Raw genomic sequence first — 17,465 nt, forward strand, 5'->3', positions numbered from 1 at the left:
ACGGACCTCCTCAGATCGGACCATTTTCTTCTCAACCTCCAGTTGGCCTGTGATCTTGTGTGGCTCCCCATAAAGGCGCTTTGCCTACTTCGCCTTTGAACAAGTGATAGCCACGTCCTCGAACCGTTGATCAGCCTAGACTGAGAAAGTGAAGCAGCGAGTTTTGCATTGAATTAAATGCTCTAGCAGATCGATTTGAAGTGCTAGAGCAGGGGGCTGGTGATGAGGCAAAGTATGTCCCCTTCCTCAGCACGACTGAAGCGTGTATGCAAACCTGAACAGGACTGACCCACTACCTTGGCCCTCCATCAGGTTGTGCTACCAATCACCTCGGCTCGACACAGTCAAATAATGCACCCAAAAACGTGCACACATCCACTCCTTCATTCAAGAAACATGATCCCTGATCAGGGGGGCAGGACTTTATCCACTACACATCATCAGAGGCATCCACCCCTCTCACGACTTGCACCTCCGAGATCAAAGGGTATTATTCTCATAACATGCCCTGGAACCCGAAATATTCCCAGAATCATAGAGCCACTTCCCTCAAGGATTCTACGCCTAAACAAGACTCTCCACAAATGCCCCTTCTTCTCTCTCATTCAGTAGCCTATAAATACCAAGGTAAGCCTCCATCATGGGGGATCAATCACTCACTCCTTTTACTGAAAAAGCTTTCTTGAGCATTTGCTGTGGAAAGATATGACTTAGGCATCGGAGAGTCCCCCATTGGGTCAGCCTGGCTCTCCCCTGTCATCTCTTATGCAGGTCGGCTAGAGCACCAGGAACTGTAGGGAAGGTCATCCGGTCAATTTAACCCCAAGGGGTTAGTGCAGTTGGCTTGGAGGGGCCATGATAAAAAAAAAAGGTTAGTGATGCAAAATATGCCCCCTTCCCCAGCATGGCTGAAGTGTGTATGCAAACCTAAATAGGGCTGACCCACTACCTCGGCCCTCCATCAAGTCGTGTTGTCACCTCGGCCCTCCATCAGGCCGTGCTTCCACCTCGACCCTCCATCAGGCCATACTACTAGTCACCTCAGCTCAGCACAATCAAGTAATGCATCCAGAAACGTGCACACATTCACTCCTATATTCAAGGGACATGATCCCTGATCACGGGGGCAGGACTCTATCCACTACACATCATCAGAGGCATCCACCCATCTCACGACTTGCACCTCTGAGATCAAAAGGGAATATTCTCAAAACATGTCCTGTAACCCGGAATATTTCCAGAATCACAAAACCACTCCCCTCAAGGACTCTACACCTAAACAGGACTCTCCACAAACATCCCTCCTTCTTTTTCCATCAGCAGCCTATAAATACCAAGGTAAGTCTCTATCATGGAGGATCGATCACTCACTCCTTTTACTGAAAAAGATCTCTTTAGCATCTGCTATGGAAATATCTGACTTAGGCATCGGTGAGTCCCCCGTTGGGTCATCCCGACTCTTCCCTATCATTTCTTCATGCAGGTCAGCTGGAGCACCAGGAACTGTAGGGAAGGTCATCCGATCAATTTTTACCGCGTCAATACCAAAACTACCTTTTATCTTTTTTAGAGGACGTACATCAAAACTGATTACACCAAGCGAAATCCAAGGAAAAATAACAACATTACTTGTTAACGACTCGATTCAAAACTTTCCCTTGCCTTATGATGATGTAATTTTTTTTTATTGGAATAATGTACTTTGTGATGAGAGCCCAACCTCACTCACAATTTGTCTCTTTGTCCTTCCCATAGAAAATGACCTATATAAGCAAACAAGAAAGATAGACTTTAAGAGGCATTGATGGAGTTTGTGCTCCCCAAAGGGCCTGTTTGATAACGTTTCTGCTATTTCTGTTTCAAGAAACGGCAGAAACATAAATTTCCATTTATAGAAACAAAAACATAATTGAATGTGTTTGATAAGTCATGTTTATGGAAGTCGATGGTAACCAGTGAAAAAATGGCCACGAGTCGTTTCCAGAAATGGCGTGCCTGGGTCGTTTCCAGAAACGGCGTGCCTGGGTCGTTTCTTGAACCATAAATAAGTAGAAATTTCAATTTCAATCTCTAAAAACAAGTTAAACGAAATAGTTTTATTAAACGCTTTTTGTTCCGTTTCTTAAAATGTTATCAAATGGGTCCATAGTTTGTGTGATGTCTCTTTTGTTTCTTCTTAGTCCGAAAAGTGTTTGGGAAAAAGATAAAGCTAATACATATATCTTCAACTTCTTATTGACATAAGAATAAACAAATCTCTTGAAGTGGATTGACTAGAAAAACCCCCATGAACTTATGGTCCTGTAGCCACAAGAGCCATAGCTTATGTGGTCCCACATTTTTGTCAACCTTTATTGTGGAACCTATTGCATCAAAGCCCAAATGGACGTGTGAAATTCATGTGCTATCGTTGCACCAGTGAAGTGAGCATCGGGTGGCTGGGAGTCCCTTGGGGCACGTGTCCGAATGCTCTCTTTCGTCCGATGCTCATCGCACCTCATCGCTCACTACAAAGAATGAACAGATAAATACCATATCTGACTTAGCATTGCCGGTTTCTCACGAGTATGAACTAGAGAAATATAGAATATAGACTAGTAGAAACTGTCCTCTCATAGTCTCCATCATCCCTTTTGACATTTTTCCCTTATGGAAAAAGAGAGCAAGTGCTCGTGTGCCGTAGTGCCTAAACTAGTGCACATGTGAATCCTGCTTGAAGAATATTAGCATATGACAAATGGTGATTATGATATTTTTAATGGAGAGAATTCAGAAAATCCCTTCTAATATCTAGCTATCATATACTCATAGAACGGGAGAGAAGTTTTGGATGGACATTGACTTATAGAAGAAAAAACATCATTAAACGAGGATAGACTAGAGAGAGCCTTTGATGAGTATGTACACCATAGGCTCCCCTGGCGCTTTTTTTCTTAAACTGGAACTTCCACATAGACTTGGAGTCTGTTGTCCACCAAATTCGACTCTTTTGACGAGCATGTGCTATAAGTAGTTATTGCAAAGCTATATAAATTGAAATGAGGGAAGGTTTTTTGAGCAAGCAACATGAGAAGTACACTATTAGACTTAAGTTTCCATGTGTGGGTCTATTTGCCCACTACTTCGTAGAGGTGAAACGCCGGTTCGTATATAAATAAGAGGAAATTACACTCCCCTCCCCTGTATGTTTAAGGTACTACACATCCCTCCCCTACGAAGTTTAGAATTACAAATACTTCCCTTTTGAGTTGTAGAATATATCAACCGTACCCTGACCGTGAGTGAGAAATTGTTAAGTTGATGACTCATGTGTTATAAAATTGCATTAAACCCCAAAATGCCCCTGATCCAATGGAGATGACCTATTTACCCTTAACCCTTGTTGTCAACTTCTTCCATGAGTAAACCATTAACCGATTGGGATTTAAGGTTTTTGAACTTGGGATTTACGGTTCTGAAATCAGAGAGAGGGATTTATGGTTTTGATCAAGGAGAGAGCAAAAACTGGAAAATCTTACGGAGAAGAAGGGGGAAACCAGTGGAGAAAATGACAGTCTAAACATTGTTAGCAAATATTTTCTTACAACAACATAGCATATGTGGGCATTCATACACCAATCTAAGCCAATAATGGACCAAATAATCAGTAAATATAGTGTCATCATCCACAATGAGTAGTTTGTGTTTGTAGAAAATCTCAATCATCCACCATTGAAAGATGCCAAAACCAACTCCATTATATAAAAAGCTATACAAAGGATGGTGATCTACAACAGTTTCACATGCCACACTACTTATTACTCTTTTCTTCTTCTCCTTCCCCATCTTTGCATTACTACAGGACCTTGGGATGGCCAATAGTTATCTGACAATTTTGCAATAAGTTGATAAACAACATTGAGAACTTCAAAATTGGATGATTCTTCCATAAGAATTCGATTTAATCAAAAAATAAATTGGAACATAGAAACCAAAATACTCATACTCAGTATTATTATAGCAATCGACCGGATCCATGAGTTAAAGAAACCATAGCTAAGAATCGAGAGCTTTATTTACCACATTTGAAGCCTTTTCAGATGCTTGTGTCATTTTCATAAGGGACTTCCGCTCTAGATCTCTCCACATGTTGATTGCAGCAGTGCAGATTACTGAGACATCAAGGGATATCACCATCGATCATCGATTTCGAATAAAAAAAAAAAAACGAAGAAGAATCAATGTGCACTGCTGCACACGGAGATCCTTTCCGTCTCCCCTTTAGAGGATCTAATCAGTGTGCAACCCCTCTATATCAATATTGCTCACATTTAACATATGCTTCTAATAGTGTTAACACCATGGGGTACGTTTATAATTACAAACTTAGCAGGGGGTTTGAGTGTAATACCTGAAACATACAGGGGAGTGGAATGTAATTTTCTCTATAAATAATGGACGATAGAGTTCTTCTAGTTTGGCATAAGAAACAACACACCAACAAGCTGATGGGGGGGGATATGCATGAGCATATATTCAGCGCACAGAGCGAGGGGCACTCTGATCTTTTTGTGCCTGCACCAGTTTGGCCATTTATTCTGTAGATTGGCAGGGGTTATTTTTGTAAAAAAATAACCTTAGGTCTCCTAATCATGGTTTAAGTGCATAGTATCAAATATCAGGTATTGGGTATTGGATTGGGGATCTGTCACCTTGGAAAACAATACAGCTTGTTCAAATTGGAAAGTTTTACCTCTGATTTTCTTTGTTGAGTTTTTTTGACAAATTTACCCATGGGTTGTACTGTTTCACTGGGCATGTTGAGAGCATTTTTCCAATATTTTTTTGGAGCTAACAAGATAAAAAGGTAAAGCCATGGTGAATCCATTCACCAAGCTGGCCATAAACGAGTGGGGGTAAAAAGGTTGTAACAAACTACAAACCCTACACTCGAGGATCGGATGAAGTTGTGAACCTCATTGCACAGTGAAAGAAAAACTCCCTATAAGGTAATACATGTTAAAACACCAATCGTTTAACATTTTGTTCTTATTGTGATTTATAGCATGATCTAGGGCTGTCGGAATCAAGGTTCTAAAACTCGAGAAAGGTCACTGGATTGATTAGGGCTGATGTAGTTCTGATTAAGGATGTGAATTTAAAACCGAACCGTTAACCAAAATTGAATCGAACTGTTTATACTGTAGCCATGAAATCGTTTATTAAATGGTTCAATTTTGGTTTTAAAATTGAAACCATGATTTGATTTTAATTTTAAAATTTAAACCGTTAGTAAACCATTTATATAAACCGTTAAATCAATTAATATATGCTTATTAAGTTTAAGTCAGTCAATGTTAAATATACATTTATTTCAATAGAAAAATTTAAGATTACATTAAACAACTATTGAAAAAAAGCATATAACAATAAACAATTCAATTCAATGTTACAATTTACGTCAATTTCAAAAAAAAATTTAAAGGCAAAAAAGTGCGTGTTTGGATAAAAAATTGAAAAAATAAGAAAGTGTTAAACTGTTTAAACCAAAACAACTTATAAATGGTTTTGGTTTTAATATATGAAACTGTTTATTAAATGATTTGCTTTTGGTTTTATCTAAAAAAGCTTGCATCGAATCAAATTAAACCATCTACATTGAAACCAAACCTATTAAACACCCTTAGTTCTGATACTATTCTGGATCGGACCGTGTTGAACATAACTACCCAGCTTTTTAAAAATAGTTTTTATTACAAATTTACCAGCGGACCATATATGCGGATCCGGATCTGTCAATGCTGAAACCATCCCAACCCAGCCAATACTGACCTTTCCGTTCCTGTTTAATTTATAAATAGGCCGATACCGTTCTACACAAGAAAAAAAAAAAAAGGAAATTCTTCGGGCGCCAGGGTGGCTTTAATTTGAAGAAGTTATTTTCCCGCCTCTTGTTCTCCCTTGTAAGACGTAGAACTCCGCCTCACCTCCCTCCCGAGCTCTGACGCTCTGAAGGTTTTCGTCATCCACGGATCACGGATCTGTGAAAGTCCTTTCTCTGTACTTCTTCAACAAATTCAGGATATTTCTTTGGGGATTTCGGAGGTGAATGTTTTTTCTCCCGCCTATAACCGAGACAGGTTAGTGATCTAAACAATCTCTGACTATTTTGATCATTCCGGATTTTCATTTACTTCAATTATTCAAGAATCAATGTCATTAACGATGAAGGAATGTTTAATCGCATACATTTTTGAATTTTATAGAATTGATTTGTTTTTGGATGATGTGCATTTGATTTTGTTAATTCATGACATTCATTTGAGATCATAGCTTGTTCTGTACAAATCGGTAGTCCTAGGGTTTTTAAGAAATATGTTCAATCTGATTCAGAATTACAAAGTACGACTTCGAATTCCAGAATCAATTACAACAGGAACGATTACAAACCAGGATTTATTGGTCTCTATGGTAGTTGCATTAATTAGATCAGGAAGAAGTAATTCCACAAGTAGGACTAAGTAAGAAGAAAAGAAGAACCACAGCTGAGTGATTCCCTCATACACGCGTCTGCATCTATATTTTACAGATCTACAAGTGCAATCTACTTTAGTTTATGAACCTTCCTTCTTGCTTTAATGTCACTGGAGCTTTAGATACTTCAGAAGCCTGTCAAGAACAAAGACAGAATTGCAGATTTAGTAAATATCAAACTTGAGCATATCCAAAATATTCTTGAATGAGGACAAAGATGAATAATAAATTAGTCAAAGAGGAATGTGAAGGGAAAAATTTAATTAAAAATAATAAGGTGGACAGGATAAGAAGTTATGTGTTGTGTGGAAAAAAGTGTTCTTTTTTTGTCTGAAATAAACAATGAGTTAAGGCCTTAAGAGAGGGAGGTTTAGGAATGATAAAGAGTTTCTTATATTAACAACCAAAGCAACTCATGAACTAAGGCCTTAAGTTAATAGTTTATGGATTTCCTTTCCTCTTTTCTGGTATAGCTCATGGCTTGCTCCTACTGCCCCTTCAATTGCAGTGGCGGCGGGGCCAGGGCGATGAATTTGCATGCAATCTCCTTGGATATTTCCCAAACTGGGAGTTTAGTCCCAGGTTGGCTACTAATTAACCTAAAGCCCCCTTTATACACATAGGAGTCCCTCCGCCTACCGTTTGAGTTTTTGGGGTAAGTACTTACATGGTATCAAAGCGGGTTTTCACTGTATCTAAGTGTTTGCAATACATACTACTATGGGGAATTATGGGATTTACTTGCAATACATGCTAACACATGTATGAGGAATTATTGGGATTTTACTCACACATCGGCTACTAATTAGCCAACAGCCCCCCTTATACACCTGGGAGTCCTTCCACCTACAATTAGAAACTTTACATAGGGTAACAAGATCAAACAGCTGATACCCGACGACAATGAAAAGCTGAAATCGAAATGATAGAATACAAGACCCAGTATGTTTAGTTAAAGAGGTATAACGAGGATACTTAAATATACTACTTCTGTTCCTCATCGCCAATACCTTTGCCATTGCTTCCACTAGACTTGTAAATGGGGTAGGGAATTTGGTCAGACTCTATCTTCTTGAGATCCTCTATAAGGATCTCGTAATGCCTTTTCACTTCCTCTGCAGATTTCCCACCCACAGCCCTAGCAACATTCTGCCACCGGTCAGGGGTGTCCTTGTCGAATTTAGCCAGTGCCTCCTCGAACAATTTGTTCTGCTTCCGTGTCCAAGATGAGCCAGCCATTACCTTGAGAAGAATTGAATGGAGATCTAGAACCTGGAAAAGGTGATTGACTGGTAGTGTCTTAGGGTAACAGAGATTGATATAGTATGGATTGCAGTAAAAAGAGGAGGAAAGGTAGAGACAATTAGGTGGAGTTTTTAGAGTACAGGGAAATCAGGGAAAAGGAGGCTAGCTACTGCTGTTGGTTGAGTCAAGGGAGAAGAGGGTTGAAGACTTGAAGTCAAGTTATGATATGGGCAAGGGCCTTCCATGCGTCTTCTTATAAGCAAAGAGGGTAGGGTAGTAGTGTGGAGCCAGTTGGCGAATATAATTTTGAGAAAGGGTAGATTGGTAGAATATGAATATGGTGTGACCCGTACGTCCTCTCAGGAACCACAGGATGGAGCAAGGACAAAGGAACAACATGAGAGGAGGAGAGAATCAGTGTCAAAAGCAATGTATAATGTCACAAGCAAATCGGATTTCCTAGGCAATTACCAGGTAGTGGGATTAGATATGGGAGTACCTATACCGGCGCTATACGGAAGGATGAGAAGAAAATAGTGCCTCACACCCATCCATCACACACCGGCAACTGTTGAACTAGTCTTCCACATCTTTTTGTTCTTTTCTATCTTTTGCATGGATTAGTCGCAGTCAAGGTGAAAAAACATGGTTTTTTTATTGTTTTGCTCTGGAGATCAGAGCGTCATTTACGTCTGTTAAGACTTCCATCTTGAAATCAATTGGTTCAAAGTGAAGGTGATCTCTTATGGTTCTTATATCACTTGATAGTTGAGTAATCCACAGCCGGTATAGGATTATCTCAATAACGTGAAAGATACTTGTTGAACTTTATTATTATACTTTGTTTTGTAGCTGAATAAGCTGAGTCACACACGTTTTATACCATTCAGAATCCTCTGTTAGTTCAAGGAAGAATGATCATGATCATTTATTCCCTTTACTCTTCCTTGTCAACCACGTTTTTGCATGTCCTTTATGACAATGCAACGAAGCAAAAAGTCCGGTTCTTGTTGAAAATTTTTTGTTGCTACCTGGGGTAACAGGAAATTTTATACCGCCATTAATTACATGAGCCGGCAAATTGGAATAATCTCCTTCCTCTATGGGTTTGCAAATACCTCTTAGATTTTAGTATCAATTATTGGTTGTAGCTGGAAAATTTTGTTCCGGCTCTTATGGAAAAATTCTCCCTACTTGGGTAACAAGAAATTTCATGCTTCCATTAATTGCATGAGCCGGCAAAATGGAATAATCTCCTTCCTCTATGGGTTTGTAAATACCTCTTTCAGTCTTAGCATCAATTATGAGCTTTAGCTGGAAAATTTTGTCCGATTCTTGTCAAGCTAAAGGTGCCAATTTTAGCTGTTCAATAGCTGGAAAACCACCTCCCCCAAAACCATGTGAAACTTCTAACAAATGTGATTCACATTTGCAAACCTAAGCAGCAATGAAAGTCTATATTACCACCATGAAACTTACCTGTATTTGCAGATTTTTCCTTTTCTACAAGGAAAATATAACCAAAAATGAAAATGAAAACTTAATTGTATGCATAATTGTTTATAAAAAAATTTTCTTCAAAATTTTAAATTAGTTACAAGTTAGGATAGTCTATATTGCCACCACCTATGCCATCACCAATTGGTTTGAAGATAATTTAATCTTTATTACCTACTAAGTCATATGCTCTCATTCTAGAAAAATCATTATTTGCAGCTAAATAGTGTAGAAAAGTGGGCATAGCTTTTAAATGCAGCTAAAGTTGTCACTTAGTACTGTCTTTAATTTTATCTTTCCTTTTATACTTAATTTACGGAAAAAGAACGCAACATGACAACTGCACCCAATCACGGAGGGGATAAATGACCACCCCGTTACTATGAATGTTTTAAAATCTCACCACTGTTGATGCTCCCGTGTGTAATGTGATTGACCCTTGTGTTGCTGCAGGGGCCATACTACGTGGTAGAGAACCCTCTCCCTTTATTTACGATATTAATGTAATTCTCAACCTTTTTCCTTTTACCCCTTATGACCTTTTTTTTTTATAATTAAAATAACTGTCTTAATGAACTTTTATGGAAACAATCTTAGTATTTTTATTTTTTAAGAACAAACAAATTAACATCTTATAAAGGCCTCCTTAAGGATCCAAATTAACTACTTGGTGGACAATTGAGTTGCTCAGCTGGTTAGCGCTTGTCTCGTTGTGCAGGCCCCGACCTTATGCTCGATTTTGAGTCATCCTCATTGCATTAGCAATGCTAGTTGCTACTGCCCACCTTGGGTTTCACCCTCACCCTTAGATGCCCTCTTGGGATGCCAACCTAGTGGCCTATGGGCCCTCGTTAAGAATGACACATAGATACAAAAAAAGAAAAAAGTTTAACTACTTGCACTTGTTATTTACTTTAGTTAAGAATGACATATAGACCAAAAAAAAAAGTTCAACTACTTGCACTTGTTATTTATTTTCATTAAGAATAACATATAGATTAAAAAAAAAAAAAAAATCAACTACTTGCACTTGTTCAATTATTTGTTTATTTATTTACTGTTCTTAAGAATGACAATTGTTCGGTCTTTTTTTTAACCTTAGCCAAATGATTCTCTTTTATTTCTTCTTTCCTTTAGATTCTATTTATTGTTTTTTATTTTTTAGGTAATAAAAAATATATTAAGTAAAAGAATAGAGAATATAACAAAGGCTAAACTAACTTACCCAGAGAGCCATTCAATAGAAACAAAACAAATAACAAAAGGATAGTATATCAAAAGCTGAGGTTGGGGAAGAAACAAATATCAAAACGATGATATATTTGGGGTGGGGCGGGGCGGGGCGGGGCGGGGCGGTTGGCCAAGAAACACCATTCATTTCCTTTACCTTGTCTTTGTTGTTTCCTCAGGATAAAATATGTTTTTCCTTTATATTTTGAGAGGAATATTAAACAAACGGTTCTTATATGCTTATGCACTCATCTCATTTGTTAGGCATTTATCCATGTTCTGATATTCTTGTATGCCTTATTCCTAAGGTTGGGAAACCGAAACAATGCATCAATTTCGATTTCAATTTTGGATTATTAATTTCATGATATAATCAACAAATAGAATTTTGGGTCAAGAAATTAAAATTATTTTGGTTGCATCAATCGGAAATATTTCAAGAATAGAAAATCCATTTAATAGTTCAATTTTTGAAAATAGATTCTCCATATTTCTTTCAAGAGGACAGGAGGGTGAGGGTGGGGGTGGGGGTGGGTGTGGGGGTAAGGGGTAACCATACCCTATCCTATTTTGCTCTCATTTCTTTTTAAACATATCAAATGACATTTACCCCAATTATTAACACATGCTCATTAAAGTCGAGTGCAAAATAAACTTGAAATTGATTTCAATTTCAATATTGAATCAGGTTCTCAACTATTTCATTTTTTCGGATGAAATTGATTTTAATTTCTCATAAATAAAAATCATACCAAAACACCCGTTCACTGTTCGAAAAAAATTGTCGTATTCCTCTACTTGAGGGGTAAGGAAGAAGGGCTTCCCAAGGGGTAATTCAGTTGGCAAGAATTATACATGCCTTACAAATTACAATATAGAGGCCATGAGTTTAATTGGCTTCAGGAGTCATCTATTAAACCTTTGAGAAAGGCATCAGAACTGGCTATGAATCCGGGCTAGAAACTCAGAAAAGCTATCTCATCAGCTTGGTTGTTCCAAAGAACAGGAGTGGTTCCTAAGGTGGGGAAAGTTTTTATTGCATAAATGGGTAGAGTATCATTTGTCTCGTTGGCCTTTGGTTCTAAAGGTCTATCGTCATACTATGCTTCTAGCCTGCCCATTCCTTTGTTTTTACGACTTTATACCATTAATTGGCAATGGATATATGCTCACACTACACCTCTCTCTCTCTAAAAAGGATTATAGAATTTTATATTTTTAATCATTCTTTCCTTTAAAGTCAACAAATAATAAAGATCCTAAAGTTTTGCGCACCTGGATTGCTTCTTTATTTTGTCAACTTCTCCCTCCTCTCCAATATCAGATACCTTAACAAGACCTGTTACTCCTATGGTCGGTAAATCTGTAAATAGTTGGTTTGACCTCTCATGCCATTTGGAGTTTTGATTTCAATGGGTTTGTTCCACAGGTGTCAGTCTATTACCGTTTTGGTCAGCAACTTTAATTGATAGACAACTATACAAGCAGGATAACGAGTGGGATGAGAAGGAATGAAGGATATCCATATCTTAAAGTTGGATTTTCAGAGGTAAAGACTGATTCTATGTGTTTCCTGGCGAAGGTTCCATTTGAACAGAAAACCTACCGTGGTAAGTGAATTATGTGCTTGTATTTCTTTGTTGTGATCTCTTGTTTATTTCAAATTAAATTTTGATGCATTTGATGATAATCTGATCCGTGTGGTCATATTGGAACTTCAGCAATATATGGCAAAAAATTTCTTAATTGATTCATTTTTGGCCATCTTAAGTGTTCTTGTATTCTTTGTTCTTATCTGTTATTTATTTCAAACTACATTTTTTTATGCATTTCTAGATTGGATAGGAATGGGTTGAGGCGATTCTAGATCTGAAGGAACTCTCTGTTGGGAGTTGGAATCCATGACAATGGTGTGTGACGAGCCTTTCTACATTAGTTTATTAATAGACTGATGCTGTTACCTAATATATGATCTGGGTTCGGTAAAGAAGCTAAATATCTATACGCATGGAATCTGAATTCTGAAGAGAACCCTTCTAGACGAAATTAAATATCATTCCTTGAATTCTGCAAGTTGGTTGCTGAGAACCCAATATTGTTCTGCAAGTGTGTCCAGTCTTGCCTATTCTATTTCCACCACTGCACCCGAATACTAGAATCCCATCAGAACAGTGAGCTTCCACCTGTCCACTTGGAGCCCTGTCTTCATTTAGTCCAATGAAACAGGAACTCAAAGATGTGGGATTCTGTTTCTTTATGTACTACTGTAGTTTTGTCTATGGCTTTTGATTCTAATCCCACCCCTCAAAAAGAGAAAAGTAGAAACTGTAGTTTCCATAAGAGAATGTTATAAGTTTATCATGTCAGAGAGATAGAGAGAGAGGGAACTGTAGTAGGATTCTGTACGAAAGGTGGTCCTTGAAGATTAAGATACACCATCCTACTGATATTTAGAATCCTTATCATCTCACGTACGTTCACTTTCATGAAGAAAGTAATGTATTTGGATTCCCCTCTTTTCCAGGCAACGACCATATCCTTTTCTCTCCTTTGTCCTACTTTGATCGGTGGTCCTTCCTTACAAGTTGGAGTACTTGGGCCATAGGGACTGTGTACGTGGTTCGCTATATAGGGTAGATGTCCTTCTACATGCTTTGTTGTCAAGAATTTAGCTTTAGATACTTGATCATTTGATGGCTTCATTTGGATGTGGGAGGCTTTTCAGGCTGGAAGTCTTGGTCCACTTATCAGGTAGAGAGGAAAAGTAAAAGAAAAGAAAAGCAAACATGAGAAGTACCTTTTGGATGGAATTTTTGGACAAGGTAACAGTGTCTGAGATATGAAATTTGTATTCGTGAGATCTATTTGCAGAGAAAGTAGTGTGGAAGGATCTCTCTCTCTCTCTCTCTCTCTCTCTTTCTTTTTGGGTAATAGAGGAAGGATCTCTTCAGGGATAAAATACATGCCCATGGATAAGCGGATAGACGTATGAGGGTTCGCACTAGAACAAAGCTGGGGAAGAGTGAGTGAAAGAAGTAGAGAAAAGGCCCTCAAGATAGCTAGTTAGCAGTTCTGTGGCTTGAATGGGTAGGTAGGATAAGACATGGGTGCGATTATTATTGGGCAGAGGTAGAGGGAAAAGGCTTTTTCTTGTCATTTTTGGGGGACCCAAAACAAAGCAAGTTATATAGGCCCAATGTTTCAATCTTCACTGAACTTAGCTTTCAAGGTGAAGATTATATGGGAGGGAAATTTTTGGATTTTCAGCCTGTATGAATTTTATCCAAATCCTTGTTTATCAGTATCACCATCCGCTAACAAAATTGTTCGATGTATTGTGGTGGGTCCCTTGACTCCCCATCCATGATATGATGGGAGTGTATGACTTGGTTTTTATTGTTTCCTTGTTATTTTTTCTCTTTCCTCTGAAAGTTACAACTCAAACAAAAGGCATTCCTATCTAGGATGCATCTTGGACGTAAATGTAAGGTGATGTGGCCTACACTGCTACATCAGCGAGGGATGATAATCCTTCAACTTCTTGATGTGGCCAACATTGCCATTGGTGGTTTATACAATAACTTGTGGGGTTTCAATGGCAATATATCTCCCATTCTCGTGTGGTCTGATCCACACATATGGAATCCACCACAGGGTTTCTCCTGTAGTGGATTCCATATGTGTGGATCTGTCTCGTATGAGAATGAGAACTGATCAACTCTCTTCTACTTTGTGGGATGGAGAGTCTCTGTTCGTGGCATCACAAGTTAAGAAGGGTAGTATTGAAACCCCTTCTGTTTGAGAGGTTAGAGATGTCAAAAGACATTATTTACGCCGTCATTGGAAAAAGAAGAAGATATGTTGGACCGAAAAGAGGGGTTGTTATCCTTGATGATGTAAGTTCCGTCACCCTCTTACAATTCATTCACTTTACGGTTGGTACCAGAGCAGTCCCTACCTCCGTCGACATTGAGACGGCAAGCTCAACCCGTGCATGAGTGCACACCCATGCAGTTATTATGGGCCTTTCCAGATTAAAATTTTATGGGCTTTTAGTTAAGTCTCTTAAGCCTTTATGTTATAGACTTTATTTAGTAAGAGTTAAGACCATCTTTGATGGCCCATTTCTCTTAGAGATTGATGAACTTTATTAATTAATTCATTTTATAGCCCATTATAACCATTTGAAGCCCACCTCTGAAAACCCAATCTAGGTGGGTCGACCTGTGACCCAAATGATCGATCTAGTGGTCCGACACGGCAATTCAATCAGTGGGTTGACCCGATTGATTTGCTCTTGAAATAATTTCGGTTTGAACCGGATAGATTGAACTATTTCTTTCGTGAACCAAGAGTTCTAAACGAAAAAATTGTGCTACGTGCCTCTGCTAAGGTCATAGGACATAATTTTTATCCTTCAAAGCACCTATGACATGTCACCTAGGAGTACTATTTTGGTACTTTAAGGGGTTGTTTGGTTTTCATCCTACTGTGTAGGTATATATAAAGGGTTAGATAGTACTTTTCATCAAGTTATTGGTTTGGCTGATTTAGATGAATTCTCAGCAATGCTAAAGAATAGGTATAAGTCCAGGTTATTGACAAATTGTTTTTTCATTAAAAAAAAAAAATGTTTGTTTATAAATAATAGTTTTATGATTTTAGACTGTCAGAGGAAGTGAAATTTAATGTGAATTTGAATGAGTTGAATAATAAATTGGTGGAGTTGTTCACTTAGATGCTTGAATAAAAAAAGATGGTAAAGCATTTCTCCTCCGTCACAGTCAAGTGAATTGGTTTCGAGAGCTTCCTTCATTTGATCACATTATGACTATACTTCTATTCGATAAAGATACTCTCAATCTTAACGAAGTTATTGCTCCTTTTACTGAAAGATAGCAAAATAATTTGATATTATTACTATGACTAGGGTCATTTAAAGAGGCATTGTTCAAAATATGAGGAGGATAAAAAAAGGAAATATGATGAAGAGAATTGAGATAAATCATCTGATATTGCTATTGTGAAAGTGTCTGGGAGTGATGGAGATGTTCATCTCACTATTTTCACAGATATGGAAACTTCAAATTGGATTTCAGATTTTGGTTGTTGATGTCATATGTGTTTAGTTGGGGATTAATTTGACTACATATCATGCATGTGATAATGGTACAGTCAAAATGAGAAACAATGCTAAGAGCAAGAAAATGGGAGTAAGACTATAAGGATTTGCATGTTTGATCAGATTATGTGATTTTTGTTTAGGGTAAGACATGTATTGATTCTAAAGAAGAATTTGACTTCACTAGTAACATTGGATTCGAGAGATTTTAGATGCTCATCCCAAAATAGAGTTCTTTGGGTATGGGGTCATAATTGTGATGGAGGGATAATAATTGAGAATTTACATACTCCTAGGAGTGTGTTGAAATATGTAAAATTGAAATTTTGAGAAAAAAAAAAATTAAAATAAGAGAGAAAGAGTTGAGGGTATGTATCTTGTCCGATGATGCTAGAGGTAAGTAAATTTGGTGGCATTCTTACCCCACATGCATACCCCCCCCAAAAAAAATGTAAATTTAATGGCATATGATATGCATGGGGTTTTAATGGCGTGTGGCAACTAAACTTAATGACATGTAGCATGTGGCATGTTACATACATGGGGTATTTCAAAGCATGCTTATGGTATTCTTAACACTACCGTGCTTTTTATTTATGTTGCTGGATTTTTCAAAGTTTTATTTTATCATTTGATAAATTTATTTGGATTGAAAATTGAAATATGATATAGATTTTTTGATCTAACTGTCCATCAAATTTGTGTCTCATCTAATCTACCATATGGATAAAATTCTAGCCTAAAACTGGAAAAGATAATTCCATTCTGAACGAACAAACAACGGAGAGATTGAAAATAGAAATAATAATTCTACTTTGTCTGGATCCAAGCTTTGTCAGAAATTCGACTGAAATTTGACATATCATATGGATTCTTCGTCTGGAACCAAACTGTCTAGAGAAACTTCTTCCATAACAAAAATTATATCATTCCATGTCCTTGTTTCCCTCCCGTTGAAAGAAAGTTGCATAGGAGGTTGGAGAAACAAAAATGGGCCAATACAATACAGTGCTTATGTATATAGGGCCCAAAAACACAAGACACAGACGGCTCAATAACCGAATATAAACTGAAAAAACTGGTCCCAAAACTATTTCATGCTTGGCCTGATTGGGAAAAGCTTGAGAATTGTGATACCCTTGCATTGCCCAAGGCTCAAAAGGTCTTCAAGCTGGGCTTGGACAAGAGAGGCATGTCAAGTCAAACCAGGTCATAAATTTGGATATGAACATTGAAGCAACAATGAATGAAGACTTTAGATTGACAGAATCAATCAGTTGCTTTGTGCAGGTCAGGTGGCAATGAATCTAGATTCTAGAGAAGGGCTTAATTGGTGGGAAATGGTGGATAAAGCTGATCAATGGGTACCCATTTGCCCATTGACAACATGGAGCCCAATACTAGTTGGGTACTTGGGTCTGGTTCTTTACTTGAAGACATGAAGCAATATATCATCTTTCTCATGGTGGGCCTTCAAGCGTTGAAATAGTGTCTCTTGTTCTTGACCGGCCGGTCCTATCATGACCTATGTGGATCATTTTCTCAGGTATGATTTTATTGATGAGATTGATTCCTTTTTGTTATTTTTCTTTACTGTTATTCGTGAAATTAAAGAGAACACGCACTCACTAATGGCTATCAATATCATTAATAATCTGATAGATACGCCGCTTTGAAAGTCAGCAAAGCTAATTATATTGAGAGACTTATCACCTGATTCTTGCCGCGCCCTCCTCGCACGGCTTAATGTGTGGCACCCAAATGCCGTTTAATTTATCCTTAATCAGTGGCACTCATCTTTTATTTGATGGGTTTGCTTTAATCAAGATAATTTTTTTCCTTGGGGGGGGGGGGGGGG

General features: G+C 37.9%; 2 protein-coding genes across 6 annotated transcripts in view; one reads left to right on the forward strand and one right to left on the reverse strand.

The window, feature by feature from the left end:
* The first annotated feature begins 5,963 nt into the window (after positions 1-5,963).
* LOC122078825 (U-box domain-containing protein 5) overlaps positions 5,964-17,465 on the forward strand; it is a 38,133-nt gene continuing 26,631 nt past the window's right edge. For 3 of the 5 annotated variants that reach the window (XM_042644974.1, XM_042644981.1, XM_042644976.1), the window contains exons 1-3: positions 5,964-6,119; positions 11,915-12,095; positions 16,898-17,153. The gene's annotated coding sequence lies outside the window, so the exon portion shown is untranslated. Of the gene's footprint in view, positions 6,120-11,914; positions 12,096-16,884; positions 17,154-17,465 lie in introns of those variants that run through there. The other 2 variants (XM_042644975.1, XM_042644983.1) reach the window with 2 other exon arrangements.
* On the reverse strand, positions 6,365-8,153 carry LOC122078827 (protein RADIALIS-like 3). Its single transcript, XM_042644985.1, has 2 exons — positions 7,524-8,153; positions 6,365-6,648 (listed from the first exon to the last, which is right to left on the reverse strand). The coding sequence occupies exons 1-2, from the start codon at positions 7,750-7,752 to the stop codon at positions 6,641-6,643; spliced, it is 237 nt and encodes a 78-aa protein (XP_042500919.1). The 5' UTR covers positions 7,753-8,153; the 3' UTR covers positions 6,365-6,640.

The sequence above is a fragment of the Macadamia integrifolia genome, chromosome 5, assembly GCF_013358625.1.
Source record: "Macadamia integrifolia cultivar HAES 741 chromosome 5, SCU_Mint_v3, whole genome shotgun sequence".
Classification (NCBI taxonomy): Eukaryota; Viridiplantae; Streptophyta; class Magnoliopsida; order Proteales; family Proteaceae; genus Macadamia; species Macadamia integrifolia.